Source organism: Falco rusticolus, chromosome 4 (assembly GCF_015220075.1).
Source record: "Falco rusticolus isolate bFalRus1 chromosome 4, bFalRus1.pri, whole genome shotgun sequence".
Taxonomy (NCBI): domain Eukaryota; kingdom Metazoa; phylum Chordata; class Aves; order Falconiformes; family Falconidae; genus Falco; species Falco rusticolus.
The window spans coordinates 102,196,994-102,221,263 of record NC_051190.1 but is presented as its reverse complement, the minus strand read 5'-3'; the positions used below and the strand labels follow the sequence as shown (position 1 = coordinate 102,221,263).

Here is a 24,270-nt window from a genome sequence, read left to right as displayed (position 1 = left end):
TTTCGTTGCTCTGCAGTGGAGAAGATCCAGTCCTGGTTCCTCATTTCACTTACACCTGCACCTTGAGTTCAGTGACCTCTCCGGGGTTTTCCATCTCCTTTGACTGTATTCATTCCTCTGCCCAAACCCTTATTCTCAGAAAGCTGCCTCTGCTGTCTGAGGGCTCATGTGGGAGACTGAGGCGGTATCCTCATGCTGTTGGGGCTACTTCTGAAGTACCTTTAATGTGTACCCCATCCTTACTGCCTGGGGAACCCAGCTCTGGGTTCTGTCCTTGTTTTTCATTTATCTACGTAAAGAAACCTTTTGTTAAGTGTTTGAATATCATTTCCAGAGTCTCAGACTGTTAACGAATCTTAATTCTGGCCTCTGGGTGGAGGGTTTTTGTCTTTTATTTTTCCCCTCTGTGTTCATTCCTGATATACTTATCGAGGTGTCTGAGTAAGTGGCTGACTAACACATCCTCACCTGTAACTGGTGCAGCACCTTAATAATTATTTTTAAATTATTTTTGCAGAAACTGTGCTAACAGGTGTGTCGGGGGGTTATATTGATGTATAAATGTACACTAATTTGATGTCCTGGAAGTTAGAAATGTCCAAGATCTCATAAATAATAGCTTATTGTTGAATGGAGTCAGGTCTAGCAGTATTTGCCATTTGTTTTTTACTCTATTAGATAAAACACTTATTTTTTAGTTCAAAATATAAAGAATGCAATATTGACCTAAGCTTTGTAGTATGGAGGCAAATCTAGGTAAGATTGTGCATTTTTCCTAAACTGATTTCAGTCCCACTGGAGTGATTGCTTAATTACAGTTTTCAGATTGTAACCTTGTGGCCTTGTGTTTCTCTCAAACTGGTGTGAGTTAGGAGTAAATCCATTCTAAGTCCATGCATTCAACAGTGTGTTCCAAAAAGCTTCTTGTTACAAATCAGTAGTATCTGCAACATTTTTGAGAGCATGGGTTCAACCTCTTTCTTACATGACTGCAAAAACAAGTAGTGAAATACACAGTATAAACACTGAATGTCCTTTGGCTGTTTCTTAGTGGATTGATGAAGAATGAATTGTGTAACACAGTGACAGATCAACAAAGTCTGAAGCATTTTGAAGGAGTGCCCAGTTGGTATTTAGTGAAACCACTGAATGGTTGTTTTTTAGACTACCTGCCAAAGAGAGATGAACTTCCAGCAGGGTAGGTTTTCTTATCAAATGGCCTATTGTTATAAGGAAGGTGGAAATTTCACTTCTTCTAACCATGGTGTAAATGCAGTTTGTTATTTCTTATTATTGACTAGAGCCTTGAGCATACCTAGTTGGAAGATGTCTGCTCAACAGCCTTCCCACTGCATGCCTTTTAAATAAGTTACCTGGGAGGTTTTGTAATGTCGCTGCAGGCCTTATTGCCCAGGAGAGCCCCGTCTCTACCATCCATCCCAAATCCCAGGTGTAGCCCTTCACCACTGTGCTTTTCAGAGTGAGAAATAGAGTGGAAGTTACCTTTTCTCTACACGCCGCTAACCGCAAACATATCTCAAAGCAGGAAGACAATTGGGTTCCTCATTATCAGACGTCTACTTCTGCCTCCTAAAAAGCTGTATAACTCACGGTGAATAAAAATGTGCAGAGTCCTCAGCTAGGGCTTGGGCCAGAACAGCTTGGATGATTTCTTCGGCTCTGAGCTGAGGGTCACATGGTTGACACCCTGCTACTGATCTCCGTGGTGGGACAAGAGGATTGCATATGATTCACACAGCAAACAGCCTGCTTTCAAACAGCCTTTGTACTTTACAGTACGGCAATCTGTAAATCATTATGCACCCCCTCTTTGCCCAATCCACACAGGATGTGAGTCTATGTCAGCTCCCAGCTTGATAGCCTTCCTCTTTAGTGGGATCAATAAAAAACTCCTGCTTGCAGCTTTGGAAATTACTAGTCTGTTGCCTGCTTCTAGCCAAAATGGTGGGCGTTACATTCACAGATGTCCCACATCTGATGGGGTTGAGGCCAGAGGCATGTTTTCTGTTGGCAGGTAGGTGGAGAGACCTGCTGCTGTAAAGCTGGTCCAGCCACACTGCCACAACTGCTCCTGACTAACCCTGGGTTCCAGTGGGCCAGGAGCACCCGTGGTGTTTCAGGAAAAGCCTGGCTGTACGCACTCCGCTGCTGGCATGTCTTCCTGCTGGCAGGCCATGTCATTTCTGTGGAAAGGAGAGGGTTGCTCTAGGTGTACTTATTTTAAATGGGGATGAAGTGTTTAATGCAATGAGTGTTTCCTTGTCACAGGTCTTACTTCAGGGATAGGAGGGGGTGGACATTTGTCAGCAGCAGTTTGAATGTTTCTGATAGACAGGTAGATGCAACACCCTTTCTCCGTAATTCGTGTCTGTGGAAGTAGCAAAGCTGTATTAGCTCCCTCACTAACTCCTGCTCCAAGTTCGGCAAGCAAAGCCACTCATCATGACAGTGAAAGCTGTGACAGGCCACGTCTTCCCCCAGGAACAGCACAGGAATAACAGGAATTTGAAGGGAAAGACCTGTGCAATTCCCCTGGCTTCATGCTGCCTTCTACAGACAGTTACACCCAGTTCATGTCTTCAACTTCCACTCGATATCCAATTTCATAACATTTCAGCCTGAATCTTCACAGGTGTCCAACACCCTGGGCATGTTGTTTTTAACAGGAGGTGAGTAGAGAACCCGTTTCTGGCAGTTACTTAGGGCAGGGTGATGGGGTGAAAATGGTCTTTGAAAGGTAGACTTGGAACTTTTGCTGCTGCCAAGGGAGAATTTGTGCTCAGTGCTCAGATTTAGGCTCACAACAGCAAACTTGCCTTCAGTCCATGCCTGTGTTCATGGTAGAAGCAGGTGTGACTTTCCTGGAGTAGCTCCCAGGACCTCCATACCAGTTTTGCTCTTTCCTTTGTTTTGCTTTCACTTTCCAAGGTACCAAAACCAGACCCTTTGTCCTTCCTTGGGTGACAAAGTTCAGCTTTGGCTATAACACTGAGAAACCTTTTGCTGGGAACATGCAGATGATGTGCACATCTTTGATATTCTGGGCTTTGTACTTCAGTGGGTAGTAACCACAGATGTTTCCACAGGGATAATATAAATAGATGAATGTATATAACTGCCATCCATTCAGAGAAAAAAAAAAAAAAAAAGATTGGAAGTGTTTGTGCTGTAAGCCAGGTGAGCTCATGTAAAGATTTTGGAATAGTACTTGAGAAGTTTCGAGTACCATAATCTATGAGAACTTCCTCGCATAGAGTTTGGATGTTCAGCTCTGTTAATTTGTCATTCTTCCTCGAGTTTTACATGCCATTCAAATCTGTCTTCCAGATAAAAATCAATGTGATACAGGTCATGGCTTTGAGAGTGTGGGCTAATGTGGTTAGCCACAATCTGTTTGTGATATTTTCTTGCCTCCCCAATATGCAATGTATTCGAATCCTCCCTGAGCCTCTGTTCATCATTGTGTTCAACAGACAACTAAAGGAGTAAGTAGGAGCACGCTGTGAGTACCGTTGTGTCAAGTAAAGTGTGAGATTGTGCCTTTCTCTTTCCTTTCATCTTCTTGGCCAAGCTGGGACAATATGTAACCGAGTATTATGCCATATTTATTCTTCTCACAGAGGAAAAGGTTATGTTAACTCTTTTGTGTTGGTAAAATTCTTGTGGATAAATACAAGTGATGGAACTCTTTGAAGTTAATAATTCCAATATCCAGTGTAAGTTGTAGGCGCATCACAGGTATTGCTTTTGTATGTTATATATGCTAAAGGACAATAGTTTTGCTCAAATGCGGTGGTTTCCCTCTGAGAGGTATTTTCTCTATTTCAGAGAAGGCTATCTATCATTATGACATGCTTCAAAGTGGAAGCCCAAACCAAGCAACAGCAGAATCAGCAGAAGGCTAGAATATGTAGCGGACAAAGACTTAAAATCCCAAAAGAGTATTCTGTCAGGCACCCATTTTTACCCTAGATATCATCATTTAATTAATTGCTGTGAAGTTAGCTTCTCTCTGAGCGAGTCCGTTCTGTTGAACCTCCAACTTAGCAACTACAGTAAATGTCGCGAGCTGTTCAGGCTTCTGCAGTCATCTGCTTTAGGCCTTGAAGCAGCTGACCCATAGGTGTACCCAAATTACAAGTTTATAGCAAATATGCCTGATCAGAAGTGAAAAGATGAATCATCATCTCTAAAATATAGGACAGTTGCCATCAACTTTTAATACTTTCTCTGCACAGTTAAGGGACTTGGAATACAACTGCCTAAAAGTGATGAATCAGTTCTGATGATTGATATAAGACTTTAATTTTTGTGAAAGTTTTCAAAGGCTTTTGAAATGTTTCTGAAATATTCCAATAATTGGTGATGTACAATATTAAAAATCCTGCCAAACCATCTAATTAAATACAGCCATTGTTGCTTCCTGAAGCTGAAATTAACTGCTTAGTTTGACATATTGTGAGCCCTTTTATACAGGTGGATAATTCAAGCTCTACAAGGAGTTTTGGTCACCTAGTTTCTCAGTTCAGTGGATCTGCAATTGAATCATTTCCTCTTAATGGGTGACTCGACTAAGTGGTTTGAAAGTAATTAGCAAATGCAGTGGATCTGATATTGAAGTGTATGATCAGCATCTTATCAGGAACTACTTATTTCCTGTGGGAAACCGTGCTCGACTTCTCAACAAATTCAGAAGGCAACTTGTTGCTCCTTCTTCTAAAGAAGCTAATCAAGGAATGGTTGCACCATCCCAGGCATGTTTTGACTTGTGATGAAGTGATCCCAGCTGATTTTAAAGGCATCTTCAGAAAGTCTATTCTTTATTAGTATTGGAAGTTTTATTTGGTCACTTTTAAGAAAGCAGTAATTGACTTCTTACAGACGCAGACTATTTTTTATCCACTAATACATTTTAATCTTGGTGCACAGCTATTAATGGGATATGCTTCCACTCCAGAGCAATTCAGATTGATTTTGTTTCTACTTCAGAAATATATTACAGTAGAGCCACAGTATATAAAAGTGCTCAGTGTGTTGAAATGAACTAGCCTCACAGTAGTTGCAGCTTCTAATGGGAGCTCAGTACAGAGAAGTGGTGATTGATTGCCTGGTGCTCGGGCTAATTGATATGGCACTGAGTTAGTCAGAAGCTCTCAGCTCCATCAAAATCACACATGACATTGCTCCAGTCCTCTTAATATTGACTGGGTAGTTCATATGGTAAAAGCAGCATGTTTTGGAGGAGACTTCCAGAGCTGAGTGAATCTTCCTTCAGCATCAGTTACATTCTTTCCAGAAAGGCTTCCTGCCTGGAGTAGCATTACTCCTCCGCTGGAAATTTTTTAAAAGGATGTTCTCAGGTCTGTTTATTTTTTATGGGCTTGGATGCGGTCACTGAGATCCTGTGAGATCAGAAGAATGGAATGAAAGTGGCCACAGATGACACTTGAGCTATTTCCACAGCTGGATGCACACCAGCCAGAGTAGGCGGTCCTCTGCAGATGAATTAGTTGGTTGAAGTACATGATACAAAACATCTGTTACAATGAGAACAAACAAAAACAACGTGCCTTTGAAGACTGCGATTTGTTGGGAGTTGCTTGCAAGGGTGCTGAATGAGGCGGTTGTCAGCAAGGAAACAGTTTCAGGCTTACCCTTGTGTGAACTAAAGCAAAACTACACAGTAAAAATACCTAAAATCAAGCAAAAGACCTTTTTTCACGAATTTCGTTACTCTGATTCCTGACCTGGCAACGGGGAGAGAAGGAGCCTTTCTGTACCAAATGTTGTTTATACCCTAAACCACTTTTAATACAATGGTGTAATTCCAGCTGAGTAGCTGTAAAAACTTAGAAGCTGCACTGGTAACGTAACTGTTATTCTGTCGGTCGTTCCCCCACACCGTTCTATTACCAGCTGTCTTGAAGTGCAATAGGTGTTTTTCATTGTCACTGCCACCTGATGACAAATAAAAACTTCAAAATTGTTTTGCTCTGAGGAGTAGCTCACAGCTCCTAGCCAGAAGTAGACCTTTCGCATCACCTTAATGAGCAGAAGTGATTCCGATGTTCCCACCCCATTTCACTCTTACAAGGCAGTTACTTTTGGCTGCCTTTGGGTTTTCGTCTCACAGTTGAGCTGATGAGGAAGCAGGAATTCTAGATATTTCTGGGGTAAACAAATATGCTGTGTGTATAAAAGTTGAATATGAATCAGTGAAAGCCAGGTGTTCATTGGTTGTTACAGGGCAGTATTTTTGTAGATGGCTTAAAGAAAATACAATACTCCTAATGCAGTATTTTAGCCATGATAAGGATGAATTAGATGCAGGTATCTACCAAAGCAGTGGTTCCTTTCTTCTTTTTATTTGTTCCCTAAAGTGAGCATACTGACTGCACACAGAATTGACAATGTGAACTGTATCCTATATGCATAATAGGAAAAGACTTCACTACTGAGGCATGCTTCCAAAGAGGTTTAGTGCCCAGTCTGTGTGTGCATGTAAGGTAGACAATAGCAGTGAAAGAAAGATACAGAAGTTAGTCACTTAGATGAAGTAAGTAGTAGGGATATGTGATACTGGACCTGGAGATCCTTTAGTTATTCCCTTGCCGATGGCCTACTGTGTCTGCACAAGGCAGCTACTTTTTTTTTTAAAGGCTCCACAGCTGAAACTGGACCTTCTGTGGGTCTCAGGGTGTCAGGTGGGCCATGAGGAGAGGGCATCTTTCCTGGCTTTGCATCTGTGATCCAGTGCTGGGTGTCAGGAGAGGTGAGAAGCTGCTGAGGAAGCAAAGTTAAACAAGAGTCTTGTTTAATTCAATTGATTCTAGTTCATGCTTTCCTGATGAGCAGGGTGCCTGATTGTGTATGTAGTCATAGTTTATTATAGCTGTACAAGACAATTATGTTAATCTTACTTTTATTTCCTAATATTCTTTGATCTCATACACATCAAAGATGTAAAATTTTAGTCTTGTTGGTAATTAGCTAGAAAGCAAATATGTTGTCTGTCAGTACAGAGGATACAAAGCACAAGAAATTGTCCTAGGGGAGTCTAGATTCTAGACTAATTTTTTTTCTCCTCATCAGATTTTTATTTCCCTTTCATCAGTTGACTCAACCATTAAGTAAATGTACTGGAAGTAAACTTTGCCATTGTGAAATTCATTCAGCTTATTAAACCACCTAGTCACTCGGTGTGGATCCTCAACTGAGGAAAAGCAGTTTGGTACATCAAACAAAAACATACATCAAGGTTCCCCAAACTTGCAACAACCCCTTGCGGTCTGTATTGGCGAAGGTTTCACGCTTGCTTGCTGTTAGTTTTAAGCAGACCAGGGCTAATGCTGTGCACGGTTCTCATTTGATTCACCCATTATAGTCCGAGGGCTTTGATTCCTAACTTGTGATTAATGCTGTGGTCAAGAACAGCGGATGAGTATATGCTAAATTATTTGGCTCTGCATTTGCTCTTCAAAACTGTCTATCTGGAAAGAGAAAACGCACAGGGATTATTTTACAATTTCTGCAGCAAATCTCTGCATCAGGACTTTATGCTTACAGCTCGTGGATTTATACGTTGCAATTTATTCTGGGGATTGACCCCTCCCCTACTTTTGTTCATGAATTGCAAAGAGATCATTATCTTCATAAATTTGTTTACTGTCCAAAACTTCCATATGAATAATTTATGGCAACAATTCAGCCTAAGGATTGTTCTCAGTGTGCATAACAAGTATTTATTACATGGTTTCATCCTGGAAGTTGTTATTAGACTTGCTGCCTTCCTGTTCTGAGGTTTGTTGTCTTTAACTTTATTAATTACTTCAGCTTCTAGACAAGATGACTGTCTTGCCGTAAAATAGGGTTTTGTTTCTTGATGAAGCAAGTCTGCAGCTGGCTGGCTGTATGGCAAGTACTGCAGAAAATAAAAACAACACAAAATTTAAAATTGGGTCATTGAAAAACAAAAAATCTCTGAATTACAGTCTGAAATCTGAAAACAAGAACAAAATTTTCTCTGTTTGGGCTAATTAATTAATGACAGTCTGTCTGTGGTATAAAAATCTATTGGATACCTGCACAGTAATGTAGTTTGGCATCTGTCTCTGAGGGTTAAACCAATGTGGAATCCTGGTAGCATTCAAGTTGGTGACAAAACTCTGATTGATTTTAGTGGGGTAAGGATCTCAGGCCAAATTTTTCAAATTCACTAAACTAAGATCTGTATGTTACTGTGATTGTGGGGTTATGGAGGTTTTAATCATTGAAACTGTAAACAGCTTCTGCTAAAAATTTGTCCTTATCTAGTTCTGGTTTTATGCTTCAAGCTCGTGCATTTCTCCATTGCTTTCCTGCAATTATAATCATTTGCAGTGACACCGGGCTGAAACACCACTAAACAGGGTCTTTCATGATACTGCAGTTCCTCGATAGTAGAAACTGTACCAGAAAATACCACAGGAAATACTACCAGAAAACCATTTCATGTACTTTTGAGTCCCACTAATGGATTTTCTTCGTGCTTGGAAAAGCCACTGCAGAACAGAAATATGACTGCCAAGAGGTTGGTCTCTACTGGAGTTTATCAGAACATCTGCTGTTAATTATGTTGTGTCTTTTGACATCAAAGGCAAAACAAGGGTTTGTTTGGTTTTTAGAGGAACGGGGTTCACATGGAATGAAGATTCACAAGCATGCAGTGTTGCAGAGTCCAGCCCTCGAGTCCCAGACTGGAATCAATTAGAGTGCTCTTTTTCTATCCACACAGCTCTCAAGAAAAGATGGGCGTACTATCCATTTGCCTATCAGCTCAATCCTATTTATCTTCCTTTAGATGTTTCTTGTTTCCTTTTCCTCTGAGGCTACCCTTTGCCTCTGGCTAGGACTGACAAGACTATTACATATATAGTACTCTGTGAATAATAAAATTTGGCTTTGTGGGCAGAATCAAATAATAACTCCAAAACTTGTCTTGAAGTGAAAATGTGCAGAGGGACAGGGTAGTGACATGGAAAAAGTTCTGAAAATGTTATTTTGGCTCCACTCCAGGAGAGAACTTGTGGAGAGGGTGGAAGAAGAACAAAGACAAAGTATCTATAATCTTTCCGTTTTCATTTCTGGGTTATTGAACTAATTTTAAGCTTTTTTTCCCTTCAAATTTAGACAAATTCTGAAATGATGTGTCATTTTGAAGTATGGTGGAAACATTGCATTTTGACAGCTCCAATTTTTTCATTCTTTGGTCACAATTATGTGCCAAGTGTGACCTGAATTCACAGGATGTTCTCCCTCAAAGTGGTTTTTCCAAATAATTTACTGTTCATCTCAGCAGTATGTGTATACTGTCCAGCTGGCCTGTTTTTTCTCTAGCTTTTGCTAACATTTATTCCTTCAAAGCATAAAGATCTTCTTACCTTCATACGAAAGATGTCTCCCTGAACTCATGGTAGACTCAGCTGCCCTATCTGTGCTTCCCAGAAGGCTGATCATCCAGTTTGGGTTGAAGGACTCATGCTGGTACATGTGGTGGTAGTGGGTCACCAGCTTATTCTTCTCTGGCAGCAGAGCTGCTTTGCATTGTGTGAACATTTTCTCGGCACTGTTTGGTGGTAGGCAGTTCCTATTCAGCTGCCTTGCAGCTTGAAGAACTGACTTCTGTTGGGTAAGTGTGAAGGTAAAAATCGACTACTGTTTCGGGGTAGGTGGAAACGGATTGTAATTTGATGCAAATAGCAGTAGGTTGCCATCAATGTAGAGAGAGGTAATGATAAAGTATTAGATCATTCTAGGCATTACTTTAACGGGAGAACTGGAAAAGTACTTTGCCACCTGCTTTCTGCCTTCATTTAACCAGTATCACCAGAATGCCTCTGAAGCTGGTAGCGTGATGGGATGGATGTGGTCCATTCACTGGTTTGGAAAATGGAGTCTTTTGGGATCATTCTTCGGTGGTTAACAACTTTCTGATAAAACAGAGTGCCCTGGAAAGACAGTAGTGATATGCTGGTGATGAACAGCCCGCACAGAACGGGCAGCATGCAGGGCAGGGACCGTGCAAGCCTCTCCCCTCTGCACCATCAGGGCTCTTCACTTTGGAGCTAACCTGCATGCAGCTGTGGGGATGCATCCCCCCACCTTTTGCAATCTTTGGGAAGGCTGTTGGACTTCACCAGTTGCGGTAATGTATTTTTGTGATGTAGAGTTTCTCTGTGGGTAGCTGATGCCTGGACATAACTGAACAACTGTAGCTTGATAATGACTTTCAGTCCCAGCAATGACCAAACCTGGTGACCCAGCATTGAGACTCCCTATTCTATTACCAGTCTTCTGAGCCACTCGGTTCCCCTCGTGTACTTTCAACATATTTAACACGTTACAGCTGTGCTCACTGCTATACAATAGTTAAGAGGGCTGCCAGCATTTCCAGTATGAACTCATATTTTAAGGATAATAACTCAGCTGTAAAAATGTGCTCCAGGCTGCAACTTTATAAGGAAGATCTCAGCCCAAGAGTGACTTTATCTGGACAAAAAAGGGGGAAATCTATCAATTTAGTCATTGCTAATCAGTACAGATATATTAAAAAGAAAGTAAGTAATCCTTGCTGGATCGGTTACTTACTTTTTTTTTCTTTTTAGCTTAATAATAGCCAAAAACTATACCTCCTTGAACTTTTCATGACTACTTTTTAGATTAGCCGGACCACTTTCACAATGCAGTTTTACTCACAAGGGTCAATTTTAAAGTGCTCTTCCTCAATATTTTCATCATCTTTTAAAAGACGATAAAGTGTGGAGCAAAGTAGACTTCAGCTAGCCATTTTCTATGATGTACTTCAAATCTGCTCAGCACGAATCAAGAGGTAAAATGTTTTCTTTTCTTGATTAACTTGGACTGCCGTGTGTGATCGAAACCACCTGTTCCCTTCAGGCCTGCAATGGTGATTACCCAGGCTGTACTCCTAGTCTGAATGCTCGTGGACGTGGGAAATTTCAGATTTAGATCCAGGCCCATACCAGAACACTGATAACAGACCAGCTTCTGAGTCCTCTGTATATCACACGGTTTGTAAAGCACTTAGAGGTCTTTGGTAGAAGGGAGGCTTATAAATGTCAAATATTTTTTGTAATACACAGGCTGGTTTCACTGCAAGTACCTTAAGGTAAACAAGAACTCAAAATATCATATTTATAGTTATAAAATGTGTTCACCCTCTATAAACTCCTATTTTCTGACTATTGACACAAAACAGAGGGCTTGAATTTTATTTCATTTACATCAGTGTACCCTTACTGATTTAAACATGGTTACCTTTGAAGTACATGCTCTGCATGCTTGCTGCTGGTGGCTTTACTGGCTTCTGGTGGTCTTGTGCACCAGGGACAGATTTTTTAGGTAAGGGCATTTTTGCAGCTGCAGTTTCTCCAGATTGTGCCTTAGTATCAGTTGTTCAAAACAATGCAGAACTGCACAGGTGTCACTGAGGGCATCATCCGGGAATGGTGGAGTCGTCCAAGTGCAGCAAAAGCCCCGTGTTGGTGGCAGTCGGCTTGTACAGAGTCAAACCCAAGCAGCAATTGGTCTGGTTAGAATCAGAAAAAAACAGTTAAAAGTTTGTAAAGGCACAAGTGAGGCATAGGCTCACATTACTTCTAATGACAGAATATACGGTGAGAAGGCATTATCGGAAATCTGTGCCTCAGTCTTGGTTTTGAGGTCTGTCACAAAGCTGGCACTGCCAGGTAGCCGGCATTAACCAGTCAAAGGACAAATCCCAGTACAGAACAGAGTGATTTTCACCCATAGCCTCCCTCCCCTGAGGGGCTGCAAGTCCAGAAAATGAAATGCAGTTTGCGATCTGGGGCTGGGCATTTAGGCTGTGAAAACTTGTGGTTTAAAATGAGAGGAAAGGCAGGGTTGGAATATTTTTCTTTCCATTACTGTGTGAGAACAGACTTTGTTTAACATAACAGATTACAAATCTAACAGAACATGACAGAGGGAAAGATTTCTGTATTTGTCCTCTCTAATAAGGACACATTTCTAGATTTCAAGGTCAGACTGAACGGCTGTGATCTAGAACTGAATTGATACATAATGTGAACTGTGGTTTAGTACAGGATTTCCCTTGTCTGTCCACTTCAAGTCTAAAAACTATTACTAACATAAACGTATCTTTAGAAACACATCCTTACCTACTCAGGGTTTCATTTCTAGCATCTTCTGCTGGATAAGGATTGCTGAGAGGACTATGTGGATGTTACTGCCCCTCATCAGCCATGCAAAACTTTTAAATTTGTCAAACGGGGTGAGGAGGGAAAGGACATAATTTTCTCACGCTCCATACCTTTATCTTCATTTGTGCAGGAGCTGCACAAAAAGGAGTTTACATAAGCAGCAGCTGACAGTGCTCTGCAGTGTGCTCTCACGGAGGATGGATGTTGGGTTTGTAGCTGAATTCGAGAGTGACGCAGCAACCTGAGCCTCAGCATTTCAAAGTGGCTCTCTCCCCACCCCACGCAGCTGGATACCTGGATTGCACGGCAGCGCCCTGAGGGTGCAGCTCAGATTTGAGCCTAGCCTAGGAGTTCGCTCTGATGGGCAAGAGTTACCTTTGGCTTGACATTGCAAGGGCCACCATGCAGTCCATGAGCAGCTGCGTGAAGCATTTTCACTTGTATTGACTATCACTAATAAATTCTGGCTTGCAAGAGCCTATCTGATCTTGGGAGTTGCAGGGAGACATCCTAATCTCTACCCATCCCTTGACCGTTCTTCCCGTTGCCCTCTCAGGGATTAGGGATCTCACAGAGGAGCACTCTGCTCTCTGCCACCCCAGCACCTCAGTGTGTCTCCTTAGTGCTTCATTCAGTGATACCACCTCATTTTTCTGAAAGCTGATGATATTTCAGGTATTGCCATCTAAGTCTGGTTGTGGTTAGGTCTTTCTAGTGTTGTGGAGTTAACACCATGCTCAGCCACAGTATTTTCCACTGGCTGTGGTTCTGTAGGATGTCATTTTGTCATCTTACCTCTGGTGGATACATAGGGTTATATCACCTGCCAGCTTTTCTGTTGATTTTTTCTTTTTTCTTCTTGGTAGCCAGTTCCTCAGCATTTCTGATGTCTCCCAGTGTCAGTGTTTGTTCTTCTAATGAGTGAATCTTTTCTTCCAGCACAGCCGCTACACGGCAGCTCACCCAGCGCGAGTCCCTCCTGGTTTTGGGCAGGAAATGAAACACAGCACATCTGTTACAGATCACAGCTGCTGTCCTGTCACTGTGGTGTTGAGGCTAGAAGTGCATGTAGAAGAAATGTCACAGACATTTCCTCCTCAAACCCAGTTACCCACTCCATGTGCCTGGCAAATGACCTATGTACTAAATCTCGCCCAAAAAGCAGAGACCAACTGCGCCATGTCTCAGACATTTGGTCTGATCAAATGTCTGTTGTCATGACTTCATGGGGACACATAGACAGGCAGGGCTGCCTCACCTTGTCTGGAAGGCTTGAGACCCAGGGAGAGCCAAGGTCCTACCACGTTAAACACACAACTGCCATCAACCTGCTCTGCTCCTCTACATCCAAGCACAAGCTCTGGAGACAAACCTTGCTGTTAGGCACTTCTCTTGTATTTTGAGCCTGTTTTCCTGAATAAAATAAAGTAAGTGTTTTCAGCCAATAACGGAAGCACTTAGTCATCATTTATTAAATGTTCCTCATAAAAAAGGAGTTTAAAAACCTTTGCTTTTAGTTACTTTTGTCATAATAAATCCTGGACTGACAGTTTCAAACATGAAAAAAATTACCCACATGTTGAAAAAACAGTCTGGCCTGAGTGGGTGTAATAGAAATGGCAATATCGTTTCTCTTCCCATATGCAATTATAAGTGTGTATATATATATATGTAAGATCAGACTGTTGAGGATGCAAATTGGGCATCCTTTTTGAAAGTTTCATTTGAACCCAGTAAGGCAAGGAAGTAAAAATTTAGGCTAAACGCTAGTAGTGATTCATATTTTCATTGTGCTGTTTAATAATTTCCATTTTGCATCTTGTTAGAACTAGGATGTGCCATCAAGTCAATTTTCACGCCTGGTTATAGACATGAAGGGAGGGAAGACAGCAGAACTGTTTGATGAGGAAATATTATTTGGAATTAGCTTTAGTAGATGAAACTCCATTCCAATGCTAAGAAAAACTAGTCCACAGGAAAGAGACTCCTGATTCCTGTTTCTTAGGATGGCACGTCTGCCACTGGGAGACAGTGGGTGAAGGAATTAGTCCACATCAGAAAATATGTATAAGAACATAAACAGAATGGAATTGCCAAGCATGACACTTCAGCACACATCACATACTAATTAGTTATAGGTCAGGAGTTCTGTGCAGTTCACCAATAGTGTCAAGTTTTTGAAATCTGTGCTTATTTTGACATGGAATGAAAAGACCTTTGGATATTTTTTGTGAAATCTGAAAGTGGGAAGAGCAGGAGATTTCTTCTGTACATTCCAGTAGTCCTGGGCAAATCACCACCTCTGTGTTTCCTCTTTGTCTTCTGAGGATGCTAAGCCTTGTGCAAGCGTTGTGAGGCTGCTTTTGTTAGTGATGGCTGTTCTTGACAGAGCAAGAGCACTTTTAGTTGGATTGGATACATAAAGCCGCCGTGCAGCCAAGTGCACTTATAAACTGAAAGGTAGGAAGAAAACGAAAGAAATACGATTTCTTGTTCTCCCTTAGAATATGTCAGAAGAGGGAGCAAGAGCTGTCCATGGCCTCTCTGCCTGCTCCAGCACTTGCTGGGAATGAATGGCCCACTGCAACAGGTTGTTCCCCAACTGTTGTGGGCTCCTTCCTATTAGCAGGCCCCAGCAAAACTACTCCCATTTATTCAGGCACATAATACCAGTAATTTTATTTTATTCCTGGGGTAAGTTTGAGAAAGGTATGAAAACTACTGTTTCTTCCGCAGCCAGCCTAGAGAGAGCACATGGGCTTGTGGTCCAGCCTGCATGTGCAGACAGCAAGGAGAGAGATAAGTGCAGGACTCTCAAACTGTGCTTCAGAGTCCCTGTAGCAGTTCAGGTATATCTTCCCTTCATAAATACTGTCCTGTTGTTCAATGGCCTTTCTCTTGAGCTCTTATTTTGGGTGCAGAGATTTAAGTCACCATACGGAGGACACTTTAGGCACTGACTGACACAGGCAACTTTTTGTTTACAACAGAAATGCTATCTCTTTCTGGGTTTTTTTCAGTAATTTTAGATTAACAGGCAGCAGTATGCTATGAAACTTTTTTCAACTCTAGTAGGAGCATAAACTACTGACATAATATCACAGTGGTACTCCCTGATGTAATACATTTATTAACCTGTACCAGTATAGTTTCAGATGTTGCTCTATTTGTGCACACAGTTACTGACATAAAACCCTTTCTATTGCATCAACTGCATTTTCTTTATCTCTTGATGTTCCCATTTCTGTATCTTTTTAATCTGTATTTATATTTGTAGGCTAGTATCTGTATGTTATCAAACACTGTATTTCAAATTAGGAGACAGGACATAAAGTCAAGAAGTGGGGAAAGAAATTATCAAAACCCTTGGCTGTTGTAGGAGAGGTGCTGCATACACAAGGGTCACCTTTGTTCTTTATTTGCCACGCTATATTTGGATTCTTAATCCTTTAAGAGCAGTTGCTTTTGGGTAGTTACTCTCTTGGACCTACACTACATACTTTCAGCTGAGGAAAGAAGTTCGCAAATGTTAACGGAGGGGGGGGGGGGGAAACAGAGAAGGGGAAAGCAAATGTGTCCATTGCTCCAAGGAGATTCAACTAAGATATGAAGGTGATGTCAGATAAGAATTTGAATTTATGCCCAAGATTAGAAATACTACAATACAAAGTTGTCATTTAGTACTTGCCATGGTGATGGTCTGTGTCATGGTTTTCCCACTCCCAAATTAAACCTGCTTAATTTAGTGCAGGGTTTGGGCTTCCTGCTCACTTTACCCCATTTTTAGCAAGCTTTTAAATTCAACAATGTAGTGAAATGAAACCAAATCCCAAGATTTGTAGAATATACGTTATTAGTGATTTTTGCTGATCTTCTTCACCATACTCAAATCATTATTTAATCTCTGATTAGCTAGTAAATGCCAAGACAGTTGGTAACATTTTGCTGAGAAAAGGAAAATAGGTTTTCTTTGTTTTTGAAATGTAATCAGTTTTTATGGTATAGCAACAAGTATTCGCAGCAGAGTTGATGACAGAGGGCAGAGAGGATTTCACAGCTACCTTTAATCTTTCTACTATAGTCATGAAAGTTTGGCCACTTAACAGCCAGTTCAGAGTACTTCACCAGGCACGCTACTCCGACAAGGGGACCCTATTTTCTCTGCTGCCGGTAAGAGGCAGCAGAAGGGGGTGAGACAAATCAATCTAGACAGAACAGTAAATCAACAGAAATATGGCCATCATTTATTCAGTATGCAGAGAGAGTACATTTATCTGCAAAAAAAAGTGTGCGTCTTGGGTTTTTTCATATTAGTTTTTGATAGACACGTCTGTCTGGTAAGTGTAAGGGAAGTCATCTTTTCACTTAGTTTCATAAAACCTCAAGAAACAACATGTTCTCAAAGACATTCACCTGGTAGTATGGTAATAACTTTTCAGATGGAATGACCTGGTGCTTATGACTGCACAATGTGTCTATAAAGAAATTTGAAAAGTAACTTTGTTGCTGTAATGTTCATTGGTTTTACATTGACCAGTATTTAGAGTAGAATGTGTAAGTATGCTTAACTTATTGAAATTCCCTAAATAAAGAAAAAGTAAACTGTAAAATGAGCAGATGCTTACTGTAAGCTTTAAAAACTATTTATTCAGCTGGTATTTGTGCCTTAAGTCCAATATCAGTATTAGAACACTGGAATAAAAGCAGAAGCCTTTAATACAGTTCATTATTCGAGAAAGCTGGGACTAACTAAACCTTCCTCTCACTGGCCCCCAAGTGCATCTCTCAACTAGTGAACTCTCTGTTCCTAAGTCCTCCTAATACACTTTTTATTTCTGATGTCACTTTCCCACCCTTCAGGGCACGTAAGGTGGCATATGTCATTGCACCAACATAAACTTTATTCCTGCTGATGCCTGTTGGTATTGGCAAGTACTTAAAGATAGTTTACTTAATATAATAAATAGGCTGTATTTAGTGTCCTTCCTGTGATTTCAGTTTGTTGCCATACAGGGAGTGCACAGTGACTGTAGCTGATCAAGTGAGGATTCTTTCTTTGCAAGTGGTAGACTAGAAAATACTCTGAAATAAATATATTCACTTTCTTATATGAAAGTTCTGTCCATACAGCTTAGAGCATTATAAAACAGCAAGGTCTTTCAAATAAAGTGAAGAGGAATTACAGTCTGTATGTCAATGGATTTATCTTGGGTTTATTGCAGTGTTGCAAAAAATTGTGCATTTGCTTCTGAATCATTGATTCCTTACCTTTTGCCCTGTTGATTTTAATTTCTTTTAAAGCCACTATAGCGTCAACAGAGTTGTATGACAAGTCATATGCCAAGAATATCTTGCCAAATTTGAAAGTCATTATAGTAACCAGTTTCTTGCAGGAATTCTATAAAAATTAATCATACTGAGGCAACAGGGCAGACCTAAATAATTGGCAGGCCAACTACTTGTTTTGGCAAAGACAGTGGCAAAAACCTCATCATAATTTCTTCTACAGTTTCAGCTAAGCTGGGCCTTCAGTAGCGTTATGCCATGCTAAGATGTCTCTCTATACAGTTTACAAATTCAGTAAAATCAGACATCCAAACAGATGAAGGTGAAAAATATGTTTGCTGTAGCCTTTGCCAGTCGCCAAGTGGATGTTTATCAGCAACTACCTATTACAGGCTGAAAAGAATCAAATTACTTGTAATATGATGGCAACATCTGATGCAAGACATTGTTGTCTTCTACAGCTAAATAAGTTGAATATGAATGAACTTGACAGCATGTATTATGAAATGCATTATGGTCTGGAGACTGGGTGTTGCCCTAACAACCAGACGATATTTCCTTAATTAGGTATAATTTTTTCCCTACGTGATCACAAGAGGATTCTGAAAACTGGTGAATTAATGGTCTGGCAAATGCATGTAATTCGCTGCTCTAGGTAACTGTCACCTTCAAACACATTAAGCTGCCTTAGGAAAGCTGCAAATACTTGATTCATTTTCCTAAATTCTTTTCCTAATGTATTAAACAGGATATGTTTAGGTACTAGAATATATGTATTTTCTATTTAAAAATAACATTTATTGTCTCTGAGCAGGTTTTTTATCCTTGATATATTTTCTCTCCACTCCATGGGTTTTTTTAATAGTTTATTTGCAAAACCTGTCTTGCTTACTTATTTACTGAAAGACATTTGCTATCAGATTTTCCACTCTGTGGCTGGCACTTGTGTTTGCTACACTAAATCATAAGATTTCCTTCACCCCTGCCCCTTCTTCATTTCCAGGTTCCTGAATTTATACACAGGAATAGCTATCAGTCTGTCACATCTGTAGTCACAGCAAGTTCCTCCAACTGTACCTTTGCAGTAAACATCTTTGCAAAGAAAGCTCGGTATGTTAAGGCTTTGGGACATCCTAAATTAATTGCAGCCACTACTGCTGGCAGCGTGGGGCTGCATGAAGCTGCAGTGTGGGTGTGACTTTCTGCTTACCCCATCACATATCACAAGTGGGAGCTCACCTGTCTGTCACAGAAGGTCCTGAGGCAATTCTCCATCTCTAAGCCAAAGGAGAAGGCTGCTTGTAGAGGAAACTGAGAACTGTTCATCAGTTGACAGATTTATTTTGAGCATTTAGGGTTTGGTACAGTAAAAATGCTGTTTTGTGGTGTGGATCATTCTGAGCATAAAGTTTATGATTCCTTATCATAACAAAAAAGGTTATGTGAATGTCCAAACCCCAAGACCTTGTCTGGCTGCATGGTATCCCAGGCCACTGATTTTGAACATACAGCAAGAACCTAACTGTCCTTGGGCATGGTGCTGCTTCAGACTCCTGCGCTGAATCTGCCATGCAGGGATGCCAAATGGGCTGAATGAGTATAAGCCCCCAAGATTTGCTTTCAGACTCTTTCAGCAATAGGGTAGATTATTTTATTTATTTAATTTTTTTTTAGCTAAAAGAGAGGAGCCAGCATGAACGAGAAGAATGTCATGTAAGGAAGAAAGAAGGGCTTTTTGAATAGGATATTAAGTCTACTATGCTGAAAGAAATTTTGTGGTGAAAGCTTGTGACTATCTTGATTTGTAAGGACCCTTAACAACAAGAAGAAGGTTAGCACTGTGGCAGGTCATAAGGACCCTTAACAACAAGAAGAAGGTTAGCACTGTGGCAGGTCATTAGAATGAGTTAATCAATGTGTAAATCTAATTAAACCAGTGAAAATTAATATAGCCAAGAAAGAAGCAAAAGTGTTTGCAAGTTTTGCAGGTTTGATACTTGCAAACTGATCGGCTCATTTTATGAGCATTTACTTGGGATCACGACAGTCTGAGTCTGTGGAGGCTAGTTTCTTGTAATTTGCCAAATGTCTCTAGGGACTGTTGTCAGTGCAACAAGCATAATCCACAGTGTGACATAAAAGGAGTTCGTATGTTATTCGTATGCTGAGGGTATTACGAAAAGGAGTGACCAAGCTGAACCTATCTCCTCTTTACCATTGCATGCAAGTAATGAATTTGCAGAGACTGCAGAATCTGTGCCTCTCAGATAGGATGTGCATAGACAAAATATGCTGGAAGGTGAGAAAAAATTGAATTGGTACTTCCCCAGCTTTTTTTATTTTTGTTTATTTTTTATTTGCATCTGAAAATTTGAAATCTGTTGATTCTAGGCACATCCTTGGCAATGCAGTCATATAGCGCTACATAAATGTGAGACAGACACTGAAGAACAGGCTGTGGTGTGGGTTTTGGAACTAGTTTATTTTAAATTCCTGTTTATGGGTGGATGTTGTCAGTAATCTCAATTGAAAAAAGTCAGTTTTCCATTTTTTTTTAAAACAAATGCATTCATCCACATTTTCCATGCTTTGTAGCAGATGTTGTGATTGATTGTTCAAATTTATAATTTATGCACACAAGCATACATATGCACAAAGTAGAGCTATTATTTAATATGAAGAAATAGCTGGAAATACCTTCGTAATTCACTGTCTGCAAGAAAAAGAGCAGACCACTCTGTTTCTGACTGACTTTCTCTAACCAACCCAGGAAATAGCGTTTTATACCGTAGAACTGAAGAGAATCAACACTTCACTAAGGCATGAGGTTACCAACATGGGACCTTGGGGAGTGGGAGAGCAAAAAACAAGGAATGTGAATGGCAAAGGAGCTTTCTCCAAAGCTCCTCTGGCATGTCTTTTGTTCCATTTCTGTTCGAAGTCTTCTTCTTGCTTTAGTTCATATGCTGTTTGTTATTAATGTCTTTGTTTTTCATGCAGAGAAGAAAAATGCTTTTAAGCGCTGTGTATGTGTTTTAAATGGGTGTCACTACCAAACTCGCTGTCAATAGCTAGTTTTACTTAATCAGCTATAAAATGTCATGAGTAAGGGTTCTTAATTGAGACTGGAAAAATCCAGGATAATTATGGTAATAGGTTGAAGATCTCAGAGTATGAAGGTTTTAGAAGTCAGAGAAAATTGGGAACATATGTGTTCTGTCTGTAAGATCATTCTATATAGGATACAGAAAAATAGAAATGACAGGCATTTTGCAATGTACAGTAGCATTCATCTTAGAAAGAACATATGCATTTGTTTGTCAGAAGCAATGAAGTAAAAAATAATGCTTAATTGGAACTGACATAAAATGGCCTCATTAGTAGTACAAATAATGTGTGTGTGGAGCTTGGTTGTCAATAGGAACAAAACATATTTCCTCTGACAGATATATTAGTCTCTTTTAAGATTCATGTCAAGTTTTCAGCCAGGTTCACTCATTTAGAGAATGCTGCTTTTTTTAATATATTTTTTTAGTGAAATGTTGAAGTGTAAATAATGTGTGTTTCTAGGGTGCTGTGATAACACCAACAATGGACCATACGATGTCAATGCAGCCAGCAAGCATGATGGGCCCTCTGACCCAACAGATGAACCACCTTTCCTTGGGCACAACAGGAACGGTAAGATCATAGATTATGCTGCTTACTTTCTATATTGCAAAACATTTATTGCTTACTGAGTTTCTCAAAGTAATTTATTACTTTGGTTTTTCAGTGCTTCAACTTTTTTCAGTTTAATATTGCCGTGGTTTACTTTGCTTTTTCTCTGTGTCCAGAGGTGTCTGGCCCTGTCTGGGCACACGTATCGTAGTGTCTTTCATCATGACCCTAACATGATGTACTACACAAACAATATCCTCATATCACTATGTCACACGAACATGTATGTACAGATATGTTTCTAAAACCATCATACAGTCAGCATTACGTATTATAGAACAGAAATTACAAAGTAGTATGGATAGTAAAACAGTAGGTCAACAAAACCTGCTCTGTACTTAGCAGGAAATCTCTCTACTAATTCCCAGGCAGATATGGAAGTCCTCCTCTCTCGGTTTGATTTTTAATCAGAAATTGTTTGCTTGTCAATCTAGAAAGTTTTATACCACTGGAAAATGGGAGTTCTGGCGTTATGGTGGAATCCATTACTTGCTTCTAAACTACTGCAGCCAGCCATACATAGTTTGCTCCAGGCTCACAGATGTTGTCTTGGGTCAAGGTCAGCTGTGTTTCCAGTGTATTATATTTAAACATGCATAGTTCAACAATTACTTTCTCTCTAAGCTGTGTAAATCGGTCTCAATTAACTCCCCCAGAGTCAGAGAAAGGCAAAATATACTCGTAATGAAAATTACTAAAACTCTCTGAAAAGTTCCTAAGATACAATAGCCTACACACAATGTGTGGTGGTTTGATATGTGAGTATGTGGACACTGCATGTATATGAATATTTTTATGAACATGCAGGCATAAACCTTACAATTTTATGTCTTAGCACACGTGCTTTTTAGGGAATAATTACCTGAAAGATCTATTATGCATTTACAACATTTTTGTCTATTTCACCGCTCTGGTACTTGATACTAATCTATAGGAACACAGTTTTCCAACTTGTTTGTTTTTTCTTTTATTTAAATAAGGTACTGAATAAAGTTACATCTGTACAAAGTTATTTAACCCACTTATTGGGTCTTCTCTTCCTCTTCCTGATCCTCTTCCCCTCCTTTTTTCTTATCTGTTGAATTTAATTCTTAACTCCAGTGTCTTTTCCCCCTTCTTTAAAAAAAATCTGTTGAGGTCTGAGACTTCTGTATTTATTTCTGATGAAAGGTAAATATGACGGGTTTTTGTTTATTCCTGCTGTTTAAAATGTTTCATTCAACAATCAAAAGAAGTAGGAATTATATCTCAAAGTTAATATCAGCATTTTTCCCTTCTGAAGACATGAAATTGAAGGAAATACTAGGACTAGTGAGAATTTCTACTTGTGGAATTACTGTAATTCAGAATTATGTTTAAAAATTAAGACAAGGAAATTGAAAATGAATGCTAGCTGTGCTGCTGGGCAGCTCCTATGAATTTTTCCTTCTGTCTGTCATTTTCATTTCCATGACTCTTACAGACATTGTCGTCTGTGCTTGTTTTCTCAAAATCGTAATGCAAACTAGAAAATTCCCAGGTAATGTTCTCTTCTGACTTGAGACCACTATTACAAGGTTCATTGTAACAAATCCATCTGGGGAGGCAGAGGAAGGACTCTGAAAAGCAGTAGGTGATCTAGCAGATGATAATAAGATCCTGAATTTATTTTACTGCAACTGAAAGAAAATCTTTCCTTCCTTTTTCTAGCTCTTTACTCAGTCTTATCTTTCAAGGTCACAGCATTCCCTGATAACTTCTTGAAATACATTCAGCGGTATACTGTATAGGTTTATGTTTACTATCTTTAAAACTCCTAACTCATTTGCAGAAAACTTAAAAAGCAAGAAAGAGTAAATGATTGATGGGTGTTACAATATCCATAGGCTTTTCATAAATCTCAAATGACACCCTGTTTTATCACATTCCGGATTTCTCTTTGGTAAAAACACCATCAGCACCATAGTCAGTTAAAGTCCTCAGGCAAGCAGGATAATCATGGAGGTCATCGGGAATTCCTCCTGTCATGAATTAAAAAGAGAACTTCAGGATTTAGGCTGCCAGTAGCAGTTTTGTTCGATGTATCCATCCTGACTCGAAATTGAGTCTTCCTAACATGTTCTGTTACAGAAAATGTAACAGAATGTGGGGAAAATGGCCAACCCATTTAGAGATATGATTTATTTAGAGATATTTTTACTTCCTTTAGTCTGAAGTCTGAATTTCAGTCCAGGGAGAGGAGCACTGAGAGCATAAAGCCATGACGAATTGAGCCAAATCCAAACCATGCTACTGTGAGTACCTCAGGAGGACTAAGTTTTATGGGAGATATAAGACATAAACTACACATTTTTTTTATGAACATATTTTTTAATTTTATCCTTTAAACTGTGCAACAGGGTGCCACAATGAGCCACCAGCTATCTTTCAAGAAACCAGCCAGATTTTTTTAAGCAAAGAAGCCACAAAGTCACAAACAATTCTGCTCAGCGTTGGCTGCAACTCTTGTCACAATTTAATATAAAAGCTTGCAGTATGCAAAGCAGTTTTAATTGAAAGTTTTTTGTATGTTCACTTCCTTAGGCAGACCATTTTGTGAAGTAATGTAATATATTTTTCAGCCACAACAGACCTCTGTGGTCACTTAGGTAAGAGCTGACTTCAAACTCTCTTCCAGACTTGCCTGATTTGGGATGAATGCTGGGTTTCTAAGACATTGCTACAACAGAAAATCTATTCTCTAGTGAGTAAGCTAGAGAAATAGCACAGGGGCCTATGAATGCCTCATATCTTGTGGGAATTACTCTGCCTTTTGATGCTCTCTGAAAGATTAAAATACTCCGTGCAGGCTCAGGCTGGAGCCATTGCAGAGGAGAGACCCTTCACAGAAGAGCACTCTTTAGCCCTTTGGTGAGGTGATTACCTGGGTAAGAGCAGCCTCTGCCAATTCCTGCCTCAACACCAAAATTTAGATTTGAGCTTTGATCTCTCAGCCCTAAGGCACACGTTAAAACCCATGAGA

The 24,270-nt window shown here is 40.0% G+C and overlaps 1 protein-coding gene across 9 annotated transcripts in view; it reads left to right on the top strand.

Annotated features, from left to right (window-relative positions):
* The window catches only part of RBMS3 (RNA binding motif single stranded interacting protein 3), a 718,180-nt gene that overhangs the window by 658,804 nt on the left and 35,106 nt on the right, over nt 1-24,270 (top strand). For all 9 annotated transcript variants that reach the window (XM_037383217.1, XM_037383218.1, XM_037383216.1 and 6 more), the window contains one exon: nt 21,120-21,230. In XM_037383217.1, the coding sequence (XP_037239114.1) occupies nt 21,120-21,230 (111 nt within the window). The remainder of the gene's footprint in view (nt 1-21,119; nt 21,231-24,270) is intronic.